Consider the following 13030-nt stretch of genomic DNA (forward strand, 5'->3'; position numbering starts at 1 on the left):
AAAGAAAAAGAAAAAGACGACAATCAAAAAACAACCAAAAAACACACAGGGCAAAGGAAGATAGGTTTAGGAAAAATGTTTGGTTGCCAAAAGCATCCTAGAGTGGTTGCTCATAAATACAGCTACGAGAAACATCTTCAGCTCTTAAATGAAACTCACCAAAATTTGAAGTTTCCCCATGAGCACTGTCTCTCATTCAATACTACAGAAAATCAAAGGAAAATTACCAGTTTTGCAAGTCTCATTTCTCATGCAAATCTGGCAATGTCTGTATGTATGCAATTTTGGGAATAATTTTTACTTAGTTACTTCCTTTTTAAAAGAAAATTCCATTGGAATTCCAATGAAATATAATCTGATGCCAAATCTAAGTGGTAAATATAATCAGATTGGGGCAGTCCTTGAAGATCCAATACTTTAAAAATTATTAAAAAATAAATAGTTAACAAAAAATGTATGGATTGCATATTCTTGGCATCACTTAAAAATTGTATGTTCTACCCAAATAAGTACTAGTTTTCTCAGTTACAAGTTTTACTTAAATTACTTAAACAAGAAATTTCATCTTTTCAGAGAAGTAAGGAACAATTCAGCCTCAATTTCAGTGATAGCCTGTAAATCCTATAAACACACTCATAGAAATAACTGATTGATTTGAGTGCAAGCAACTGTATATTTGTGGAAGAATTGTAAAGACTGTAATCCTTAATCTTTAGACTCCTATTTTGAGATCTAGGTGAGATAAGTCTCAAGATTTAGCAATATGGTGATGATTACTACTTTTTAGGACAACACTCTCAGACACATGACTTGAATATCGGGTGGTCCTTTATGGAGCCAGAAGTCAGATTTGATGGTCTTTGCGGGTTCTTTTCAACTCTAGATAATCTATTATTAAAGTCAGAGGCTGATTATATTGACATTGTAGTCAAGAAAATGTGCTGGAATCTCAGCATGTTTAAAGTTAAAATGTGCCCAATTAGAATACTTCCCACAACTGAGATATGAAATTACAAAACACAAAGCAGATGCCCCATTCACCCAAGAGAATCTCCTTTCTGAAAAGTCCTTCCAAATAAGGAACACAGATATTAATTTATCTTGATTTGGTGTGCTCTGATCATTGTCTTACGTTATGTTTTGTCAACTACTCAATATTTTTCATTAGAGGTATTTTATATATTTCTGTGTTTCTGTATGTACACATGTATACACATGTGCACCCTTCTCATGGTTTAGCCCAAATAAATTCACAAACACTTCTCTATCAGCAAAGACTTCAGGACAGATATTCTCTAACCTCCCAATTTTTAAAACCCCTAACTAAAATGTAACCCCCAAAATAAACGAATTGAAGCCAGACTTTCAAATACAACAGTAGATTTGAAGTGAGCCTCAGATTGTCTGTCTGACTAAGAACGTTGTTATGGTCTGAATGGAAGAACCTGACTTGAAAGTAAATACCCCAGTAAGATGAATTGCTCACCACTCTAAAGCAATGAGAAACCAAACACTGCCTTTATGGTAACAAAGCTGAGATTTCACTGGAACGTCCTGTGTAGTAAAACCAGGCTGAAACAAAGTGGAGGAGGATGGATTAGAAATTGGTAGAGAGTGGCTAGGGTGGGAAAGCGTTAGTATACCGAGAGTCATCCTCATGCAAGTCTGTTAAAAAACAATAATTACAGTTGCAGCCTGAAGATAAAATAAAGCATTGCCGAATGTCAGTGTTACGAAATACTCATGAAAAATTATAAAGCCAAAAGGCAGGCAGCTGGGGGTTGAGCAGAAGCAGTATTAGGCCTATGGTAAAACTATTAATCTGATCTACTAATCTGTTTCTGCTCTGCTAGCTATGGCTAAACTGAGAAATGCAGAACATCACTTGAGCTTGAGATAAGGATTTTACAAAAGCTTTCTCCCTGAGTTTACAAGTATAACAATGCTGAGTAACCTGGCAAGGGGAGTTGAGGAGGTTACAGAGATAGGTAAGTGTAGTAAACATACTTCCACAGAGTAAAGCAAAGAAAAAAGCAGAGTAAAGAGAAAGATGAGCTCAAAGGCACACAATACTTCCTCACAGCATTGCTTTAAGGAACTATTTCTCTTCTCAGTCAACAGGAATAATTCCTGCTTGGCTAATAGTGAGAGAGGCTCAAGATCAGATGCATCTTACTGGTGATACTTGCATTTTGAAGAACAAAATATTGAATACCCTGCCTACAATCAAGATGTTTCTTGCAAACTCGATACAGAATTAAATTTACTTTTGAATCGACTACATCACTGGGGCAAGCTTGGTAAAGTCAATACACTCACAACACGTACAAAATCAGCTCAGAATATTATGGGCAGTTTGTATCCAACATTAGTGGATATTGGTTTTGAGCTAACTGGATGAGATTTAGTATTTATGATTTCTCTGCACTCCCTTTTGTCCCAGTGAAATAACTTTTGATAGAAGGATAATAGTCAATGACTATTTGAGAAAACACTGCAATTCCCACAAGGTTTTGTTGAACACTGGACATATCTCTCAAACAAAACTTAAGTATGGAACATACTGTCTGTCCCAATTATATAGTTTGTTACACAGCAGAAAATATTAAATGCTACCTTCTCATAAAAAATGTGCTATGTGATATGGTCATAAAGACTGAGTTAACTGAATGATGAAGATAGAGTCATATTCTCTCCCACACCAGCAAGAGTTTGAGAAACAAAATTTAAAATTCATTTGCAAGCCAAGCTTGTGTGTTCTACTGGACCCTAAGAGATCAAAGACCCTAAAAGAGCTTCCACTGAATCAGAAATGTATGTGCTAAGCAGAAGAAATTTAGTCATTTGGTTTCCAAATATAAAATAAAATGAGAAGAATTCCCAATCATTTCTATGTAACAGGTATTGAGACACTAAGCTAGTGCACTTTCTACCTACCTTTCCTTAAAGAATCTAGACTTGCTCTTGAACAGCTCCTCTCTATGCCATTGAAATGTTTTAGACAAAGAATCGATCTATAACGAAGATCTGATGTTATTAGGAAACATCGGCATCCTAAGAGAACACAAAGTCCTTCAACTCCTTTCTGTGTTACAATACTGAAGCAGTACTGAGAATATAATAGATATATTCTCAGTATTCTCCTGCAGCATTTTTTTTCCCACATTTTACACACGAGGAACTAAATCTTCATAGAATTACTAATGACCAAATAGAAGGTCCATGGCAGGGCAGAGAATTGAAATTAATCAGCATTTGAATCCCTAACTGAGTACTGTAAATATCAACTCATTTCTTTAGCAAGAAATTATGGAGTGATTTGTTATAAATGTTAGTAGGCAGCCTATTGGTATTTTCTTGTATAGATCATCCATAGCTTTCTATCAAAGCAGACACCTACCTGAAACATATATATTGTCCTCTTTTTAAAAGAGGAAATATTTATTAAAAATTACAGATTACTAGGGTCTCTATCTCTTAAATTAAAAAATTCTCTTTTTCTAGCATTTTGTTGTGAATTTGCAGGACCTTTCCTAGCTAGACTAATAGATTTTATCCTACCATGTGCTTACATTTACATAACCACGTTCTCCTAAAATTTCCTTTTGAGAAGTTGAAGTCACAAAATATTTTTTCAGAAATTTCTTTTAGGGTGCCTGGGAATAAAATTAAATGAAAGCTATTTAATAATTGCCTTCCAAACACTTTTTTTCTTGACAGCATGAAATCCTGATACTGTTGGACACTCTTTACTGCTACAGTAACTGCTGATCCAGTTCTGATTAGGTAAGGCAATTTCTAGCTTTGCGTTTGGAGCTGAGAATTTTTCCATAAACACATGAATACAAAACCATTGAGATGGTTTATCTTTTTTTTTTTTTTTTTTTTTTTTTTTTTATTCCCCCAAGCTATGTTTTTGTAACTACAACTACAACGAACTATTATCTTCACAGAGACACCATAGGACACACACACAGAAATCATAGGCAGTTAACTGGAAAGGATAGAAGATGACTATCATGCTGGTTTAGTTCAAACTTCAGCTTGGGATAGAAGAATAGCTAGTCTCTCTTTTTCAGCCACCTTAGTTAAGAATGTGAGCAGCCCATGCCAAAACAGTTGCAGTTTAACCTGCTAGTATGTCTGTTTTTCAAAACAGGAAAATCCATTTCTCCCAGAAGGTGTTTTGGTTTGCACAGACAGTGCCATAGAATAGGAAAAGCACTGTCATATATTCATTAAAAAATAAAAATAAAAAAAAAACACAACAAACAGGTACTTATTCTCAACAGATACTACAGAACTCAGTCAAAGCAGCTCACTAAATCACACTAAATCAAAGCAAATCCCTTCCATGGATTTTAGTGGTATCCAGCAGTATGCTATCACATTAAGCATTCAAATAATAATTGAAAATTATTTCAATTGAAATTAAGCAGCAATTGTGCTGTGTGTAGAGATAACTTTTCCAAGATTTATATAGATTTATATATACATTTGACATGCAAGTAAGCTCTCCGATTTATCTTGTTGATAAATGTATCATTTTAGTAAGAACAAAGACTGCAAAATCCTGACTATATGGAACATGTTAAGCTTGGATGTGTTCCAGCTCAAAAAAAAAAAAGAAAGAAAAAAACCCCGTAGATAACTTTCTCTATCTTGGCCTTAATTCTGTAATTAGATCTACCTGAACATTTCCCTCTAGTGTTTTAGAACCCTACTGGTAAAGCACAAATATCTGCCAGCAGGCACCTGACATAGGAACCTTTCAGGTTGTATTTAGGACCACTGTAGGCAAGGACAGTGCACAAGTTCAGATACTGAAGGATACCTAAGCTGGGAAATGATTCCCCTTTCACTAAAGCATTTTTTCCTTATTGCAACTTCACATTGCTTCAGGGAAGCTGAGAACTCATAGATCTCCTTATTGTCAGCTGGAAGATTTTCAAGCCAATTTTTCATTTGTGCACATTGATGGTAAGAAAATTTATACTTTATCTACTATGATCATAAATTTGAAACTGCACCTCAGATACACTACTATGCCTTTCTGCTTAGATTCTTTAGACAATAACCAAGTATGAGATAAAGCAGTTGTCAGTATTTTTTCAGAACATGGATTGCATTTTATTTCACAGATTCCCTTAAGAGTTTTCTTTATTTCTCTTCCTCTCGTTTGTAGTTTTATAACATTCTGGGTCAACAACTAATTACATGGAAACGAACTATTAGGAAATTATTAGTACTTAGTATAATTCTGTTAACATTAATGCAATTTAGAAACAAAGAAAAAGGAAGCCAGTGCTAAGCCATCAGCCAGTTCTCCAACTCATCTTACACAAGGCTCTGTGAATCAGTCAGATAATCCACAGACCACAGTTGGGTGCTTCCAGGTTACACAAGCCTCTTAGAAAGCTATTACATGCAAGAACTGCTTTTTCCTTGTTAGATGGAAGGAAACAGTACAGTAAGAGAAAGCTGTGCCATGCACTGGTATCTTGGTTAGACATCAGCATCAGTGGCAGGATGTGTGTGGGCATATATATACATATGGGATGCATACAGTTCTACAGAAGGAACGAAAGCAGTGTGCGTTTCTGCCAGTGAAGAAGCAAGTGCTGGCCACGAACGTGCAGAAGACTGAGATGATAAATGTTATTAAAATACAGTTCACTACAGCCAAAAAGTGAACACAAAAGTGAATCGTGAGCTTCGACAGTCTCTATTATTCTTATGTGTTACTTGCTTTATAACTATTTCATTGTATTTATTAATTTCATCTGAAATTCCATCTCACTCCCTCAGTTATGAGTGAGAGCATTCAACTGGATACAATAGGCCTTATGGCTCCCACCTTTGATCTATTTGTTCTACAGAGAACTGGCTTCAAAAAAAGCAATCTACGATATCTGAATTTACTTTTCCCATTGAACTTCAAGGAGTGTTTTGGGGAAGAAAGGCATATTTGATCAAGTTACCCCTCTGAATTCACTCACAAATCCATAGAAACAATTGAGTTTATTCACTATTGCAATGTTTTGCTTTGCTGCTCTTCAGACATCAAAAGGTAAGCCAGGATAAGAATAAATAGATTTACTTAATATTATTTACTGTAGTAATGTTGCTGAAGCGAAAGAGCTAGCTACCAAACTCTGCTTTATTTTGTGTGCTGTTATAGAAAAATAAGCTATACTCTTTGGAAGGATTTTTGGTAATCTGCTTAGCGTTCAGATAAGAAGCCACGCTAACCTCTGGAAATTCCGGCATATGAAAGAAAAGGATCAAAGTACCTTAGATCTTGTCTTGGTGATATCAGATAGATAGCTTTGGTAATGAGAATAAGGCCATTGTTCTTGAAAGCAAACTTAAGTCAATTCATTTTTACGTACATTGGAGAAGGTCTCTAATAAAAGGCCGATTAATGAAAGCTATTAATTGGTTTTACCAAGACCTACCACAAGAACTACTACTATCATGTACCATACCAAGATTCTAGCTTTTTACATTTGCAAATTAGAATTTGTGCAAGTGTCCCACTACTTTCTAAAGAAGCCATGGAATCAATCTGCTTATTCCCTGCAGGAGCCTGAAAGTACAAGTGAAAGATTGGTCGCCCCCTCCTGTTTATTCCTTTTTACAAAGAAGGTTTTAGACAATTCTGTGATGCATGAGTTACACTTTTCAAAAGTGATAAAGCACTCCCTAGAATTCCTGTCCCTTACACTCCACACTGTTGTGCATAATGGGAAAGAAACAGCAGTGAAGAGAAAGTGACCTTTACGTTTATTACACAGCAAAAAATTTCCTCTCCTATCCATGCAGGCAAGTGTGAAAAGGAGTAGGCAAGAGAAGGAGCCACAGAACTTCTCTTCTCTTGCAATATTTTCATGCACAAAAGGAAGTGAGGTCAATTTCTCATGCCTGCTTTCCTAAAGACACACTCTTGCCACATCCCATCAGCACGCCCTGCATGCAGTCAGTAGCCCTGGTGCAAACTAAGCACTCTAAGAGGTGAGGAAGAGACCATTTGTGTAGGAGACAAAGCAGCAATATTCAGGAAAAAGGTTAGTGTATAACAAACGGTCTTATACCACAGCAGAAAATGAGCATTTCCCTGTGTCATAACCAGACAAGCAGATTTACCTGGAAGGCCTTTTGGTTTTGATTTCCTAGTGACATCAGCTTTGCTGTATCTTCGTTAAATGCTTATAACACTAAGGTATTACTGGCAGTACTGGGAAGGACAGGGGACTAATATCTCTATCTGCATCTCCCATTTTACTATCCTTTTTGGCATGGAGATTATGTAGAAGACACACGTCACCATCTCAGTTTCCTCCACTCAGTGTAAGAGTCATGATTCAAAATATATTTAGCACGGAGCAGATATAGCTGCCTATCATCAAAGCCATTTTAAAGAACTACACGACTCACTGAGTCTTCAGTCAGGAACCTAGTTTAAGCTTCAGTGTCATTAACTGAGACTAGTTTTCCTAGGGAAAACAGCAGACTTCTGCAAACGGTCAAGAAACAGTGGAAAACGAGGTTGACTGATCAGAAGCAATTTACAATGAGATAAGCCTGGACATACTAAAAACAGGAAAACTTGACCTCCAGCCAAACAAAGCTAGCAGACTCTCATAGCTATTCGTGAATCCTCATCAGGTCTAAGCCTGTCATATTACCTCTCATTGCTGGAGACTAAAATGACAAATGCAGCCCAGCTTCTCCACCTTACAGAAAAGCCCGCCTCCCCCTCAGGAAGGAAAACATGGCCTGTTAATATTTACACGAGGAAATATTTGCAGCATGAATTTCTGGGGCTTGGAGATCACCAGGACAACATAAAAGCAGATTTTTGAGGTGTAAGACTTAAGGGGTTGCTAGGTTAAGTATAAACAAGAAACTAAATAAAAAAATTAGAATTTTTTTTTTTTTTAAAGGGATTGGACCAGTAGAAAGATGTTATAGTAAACAATCTTGCATTAGGGGTTAAAGACAGCAAATTCTACAGGAATTTTCCTCATTTAAAAAGTTCAAAAAATTACCAACTATTGAAGAGTTTTTTTCTATTACTTTTTCCTATGATTACATGAAGGACTGAAATTCTGCAAGCTCATAGATTAGACAGTTAATTTTCTGTCCTCCAGGGAAATGGTTTATAACTCTCTATGATTACATGGCTTATATACACTATTGTTAAATTCACAGAAGCAGACATAAGGGGAAGATGTCCCCTAATTACATTTGCATTAATTTCGTAACTAACCAAACTGTGCTTTTCTGATTATTTAAAAGTATCTTTGAAAACGACATTAAATATAAACATTCAGATACAGTACAGACATTTTCATTATAGTACATGCACTAGAACTATTTGAAAGAAACAGTATCCACATATTATGTTCATAAAACATTTAAGGATACCCAATTCCTATTTAAGTGAAACTACTATCATGTATTTATTCAGAAAACCATTTAATTTGGTTGAATACTAGAATGAAGATGTTCTATTTAGGTACATTATCTGTTTTTAAAAAAGAAGTTTTAAAAAAAAAATTGCATAATGACAGTTTAAATTCTTTTAAAATCGTCTATGCATAAATAAGATTTACCCATTCTGAATTGATGTCTGATATTAGCAACATACAGGAAAAGTGAAAATGTTACTCTTATTTTCTGCTGGCATCAGTTTATGCTGATTGTCCACAGGTACTACTGAGATAGAATTGGAATTTGTTTGCAGTCCCATAAGGAAAATATGAATGAACACTGCATTAAATGGTATGTTTCCTGAATTGCTACAGTACTTATATTTTAAAGAGTGAATTACATTTTAAAACGGACTGCTGTAAATTTTACTCTTAAATGCAAGTCAACCTTTTTTTTCCCCAAGTGTCTGAGATTGTTTTTTAATTCTTTAAGCCCTCGTATTTGGTTGATTTATGCAAAATCCTTCAAGAACAGTACCTTTTCTTGCCCACAAAATGAGAGTTTCAGCATGTTTTGTTCTCACCAATATAAATTGCAGATGTTCAAAAGCTTCAAAAACTGTGTTTCAAATTCACATGTTAATCTCTTTGGTCAGAATTACTGCTACCAGATAAAATAACCTAACCTGCCACTTAAAGAAATTAATTATAAAAAAAAATAAAATTGTTATTTGGGCTATAAGCAGATCTGCAACAGAATTAACCTTTTGTTGCTTTATCACCAGAAACTTCAGTTTTAATCATCGCTAAGGTCTACTAATGCAGATTGCTAAGGGATCATATCAACCGTTTCTACGGAAACCATAGATGTAGTTTAATTGAAATACTTTTTTTTAGTATCATTTAATGATCAGAGCATAAAGTAGAAATTGAAGTGATACTTCTCTCGGTATACTTTAAGCAAAAAACAGGAGCACGTGAGGGCCTTTTGGATAGATGTACCTCAGTTTGATGAGCACAGTTTAAAACTGAAGCACTGTTGTACTGTTCAAATAGAAAGATCCCATTTCACCAGCAGTGTCTCAAGGGCCTTTATACATTAATGTGCCAGACAATGTATATTATTCAAAAGGAAATCTGCAATGGCATTATCAGTGTCTTGTCATCTAGCATTTATTAATTATGCCATGTTCTCTTTTCACAAGTAAGAAAGATTTTTCAATTATTTTATCAGGTCGATTCTAATTCACAGTTTAAAGGTCAGTAAGAACTGCAGCTAATAGGGAAAAGCTTTTTGACCGAATTTTCTACTGTGGAAAGCAAAGTGCACCTTTTTTCAACAATCAGTTGAAGCACTTATTATCTTAAAAAGGAACGAAGTACTGTGTAAAACAGGCACATCATTATTTTAGTTTTAAATCTGTTTATTTGAGATAAAGCATGCTGCTATATACAGAAAAAAAAATGTGGGTCAAAGCAAGAGCAATACAGAATTGGCAACGTGTTCCTTTGAACTTCAGAGATGCTTTTATAAACTTCAGTGCACCAACAGTACTATATATGTCGTCTTACTCCTGAACACCTCTAGCAAAAAGTCATTTCCTTGCAGGTCCTGGACAACCACATTTTATCTTTCATCTACTGACAAATTTAGATTTCAAATATTATAGCAAATAGTCTTACCAAATAAGTTTTACTAGCATAATATACTGAAGAAAAAATGATAACGCTAAAGCCTTATTTCAAACAGCATCGTTTGACTATGCGAACTAAGCAGGTTGTACATTTAGCAAACACTTGGCTAGGCTGTCAGCTTTCCTTTTCATCCTATGTTCTCATATTTAATTATCTTTACAACAATAAAATTCAATAAAACCTAAGTCTTCTTCCTAAAGAAATACTGTGAATAACTTTCCTCTCATTTTCTCCTGTAAGTAAAGTCAAAAAAGTAACACAACGATCTTTTCCTTCTATCTGTGTATTGAAGTTTCATTTGATATCGTAAAGGACAAAAGCTAATCTACTTTATACCAAAGAACGTGAACAAGGCAGTGTGATTATTTTTGCTTTTGGTGACAGTGAGTGAATTCCAGGCTAACAACAGAAATCTACCAAAGACGGGCACTCAGAAAAAAATAAAAACAACCTAGCAATCATCTTTCCTGTACGTGTGTTACGTTGTTAGGCTCTAACTCAGGATAGCAGTTATTTCTTTCCTGTAATTCTCTCTCACATCTTTGCCCACTGAACGTGGGCTTTTAACTCTTAACATTAAGGATTTGCGCCGACAGGCCGTGATGCCAGTTGCGCAATTTGGCAAAGCGTGGGCTGTTACGTTCCGTTTCAAACCTTTCCCTGTGGCATGAAGAAAGAGAGAGAGAGAGAGAGACAGAGACAGAGAAAGAGAGAGAGACAAAGAGAAGAAAGAAAGGAGGGAGAAAGAAAGGGATTAGGGAACATGGCTACCACTCCCCTGCCTTATTATAATTAGGGCAATGGCAATTTATTTGGATTTGTTTCCCCAGATTTTCAGTGCAAAGAAAGCTGGATGATCCTTTTTAGACCACAAATGAATATTTTTGCATTTGTTCATTTCTGAGGAGTAACTTCAAGTAACTTCGTATCCTATGACTTATATTTGGTATTACAGGTCTGCTTTTGCTAGAAATGCAGTGCAATCCCATTGTTTTCCTGCCAGCAGATTCGCTTGGCTCTTCCCTCCCCAACCCAAACAGTCATTTAAAGTTAATTCAGTACAGGAGCAAAATTACTGCAAATATTTTCCATTCCATAATTAATACATAGGCCAGCATATTTATATGTATTTCTCATGCTGTCCTATAAGGCCATCAGATGCAGCATTCAGCAGTAGTTTCTTTAGGTTTCTCAACAGAAGTAAGTATAAGTATTTCTGATCTGTGTTATCTGATTTCTGATTTGTGTTAAAGAGCAGAATAACTTGGGATTTTCAAAAGTGCAGTCCTGTGAATAACTCATCTCCCCCTGTCAGTTTTGACTGCAGACTGGTGCTCGTGAGCAAGTTATAAGCAATGTTCAGCACCTCTCAGAGCTTAATTTTTTCTAGATGTTCTATAGCTTAAATTAAGATTTTGCAAACAAAAAGCAAAAGGAGGAGGATGTGGGATGAGAGTGTAGTCAAGGAGAAGTATATGTTACTTACAGATTTATTTGATCAATTGCAAACAGATTATTTTACCTATTTTGCCTATTATTTAAACTCAAAGTTAGCTCCGTTAATTGTAGCAGAACTTGAGAGTGAAACCAGTGAAAAAGAGAGGAACAGACCAGACTGGTTTTACTCCTCAGGCTGAATATAGCACAAGACATTGAACAGTGTAAATATCAACAAGTTCACTGATATTTCTAAATTTTCTTTCTAAATCTAGGGAGTCTTTATGGGACTTCCTAAACTAATTACTTAAAAATATAAAAAGTGTTTATTGCTGAAACACTAAAAGTGTATGGTGGCATTTATTCCAGTTGCACTGAAGTGTATTAGCTACAGTGGGTCTTAAATAAATTCCATTAATTCCCTCACTGCTTTAAAAATATATCCCTCAGTTCAAGGAAATGGCATTAAGAAACATCTGCTGAACTCGAAACAGATATAATCTTTCTGGAAACTGTTCTGTAACAATCATCACAACAACAAATTAATGTTTTCACAGCAAGTTATAATCATATGTGCACCTTCAAAGTAGCAGTAACATGAGCAAAAGGAAGTCATGCTCTGCATTCAGTGATGTTAACAGAAAATAAATATTCTGCTACCTGGAGATTCTAAGTCTTACCGATACCACTCAAAGCATATGTTAAGAAATTAGAAGCAACAATCCAAAAGTGACTATTTTTATGTGAAATGAGCCTGCCAAAAGTGAGCCACATGTTCTTTTTTCCAAATGTTTGGAGGAAATCTTATTGCCATTTCATGCAGCTCTTGCTGACTACACTGAAGAACTGACACAGAGGCAAGGAAAACATCAGAGGGTGACTGCTCACAACATGTTCTAGAACCAAAGTCATCCATTCTGGCAGCTTACATTTTGACACATATAATTATTTTTTTTTTTCCATAAAGCCAAAACAAGATCAATGCAACATTTAACCTGATAAGCTTCGCACCCCACAATTCTGTGATATCCTTTTGCGTTTGAGAGCCCAGGAAGCCTTCCAGCTGATCTCCTAATTGCGGGCATGGAGCAAAACCTGGTTGTACAGGCTGTATAGTGTCTGGAAAAGACACTAATGAGAAGTTTGTACTCCGTTATTGTGATGGGAGAGTGAAGTGCATGTATTAATTCTGTGCATCTGACATAGCTTTTTCCATTCTTTCCAAAACCAAAAGATGAAACAGAGAGAGGGGTCCAATCAACCCAAGAAAACATATGATAGACACATGCATAACCAGTGCCTCTGCTACAAAATCTGCAGGTGGAGTACGTATAATGTATGAAGTAGGCACTAGGGCACCAAGATGAGGCAAGTGCTATCAGTTTGCTATGAAAGAGGCCGTATTTCACTTCTTGTACCAGAGCTCATGATATATTACTACACACATTGTACTACTAACTATC

At 35.7% G+C, this 13030-nt stretch overlaps 1 protein-coding gene across 14 annotated transcripts in view; it reads right to left on the reverse strand.

Annotated features, from left to right (window-relative positions):
• Nucleotides 1-13030, reverse strand: part of LDB3 (LIM domain binding 3) — a 119870-nt gene that overhangs the window by 33697 nt on the left and 73143 nt on the right. The window contains exon 9 of one of the 14 annotated variants that reach the window (XM_010714195.3): nt 3869-10790. The exons of the other annotated variants lie outside the window; for them this stretch is intronic. Within the exon in view, the coding sequence (XP_010712497.1) occupies nt 10694-10790 (97 nt within the window). The 3' untranslated portion in view covers nt 3869-10693. Of the gene's footprint in view, nt 1-3868; nt 10791-13030 lie in introns of those variants that run through there. 14 annotated transcript variants of the gene reach the window in all.

Source organism: Meleagris gallopavo, chromosome 8 (genome assembly GCF_000146605.3).
Source record: "Meleagris gallopavo isolate NT-WF06-2002-E0010 breed Aviagen turkey brand Nicholas breeding stock chromosome 8, Turkey_5.1, whole genome shotgun sequence".
Lineage (NCBI taxonomy): Eukaryota > Metazoa > Chordata > Aves > Galliformes > Phasianidae > Meleagris > Meleagris gallopavo.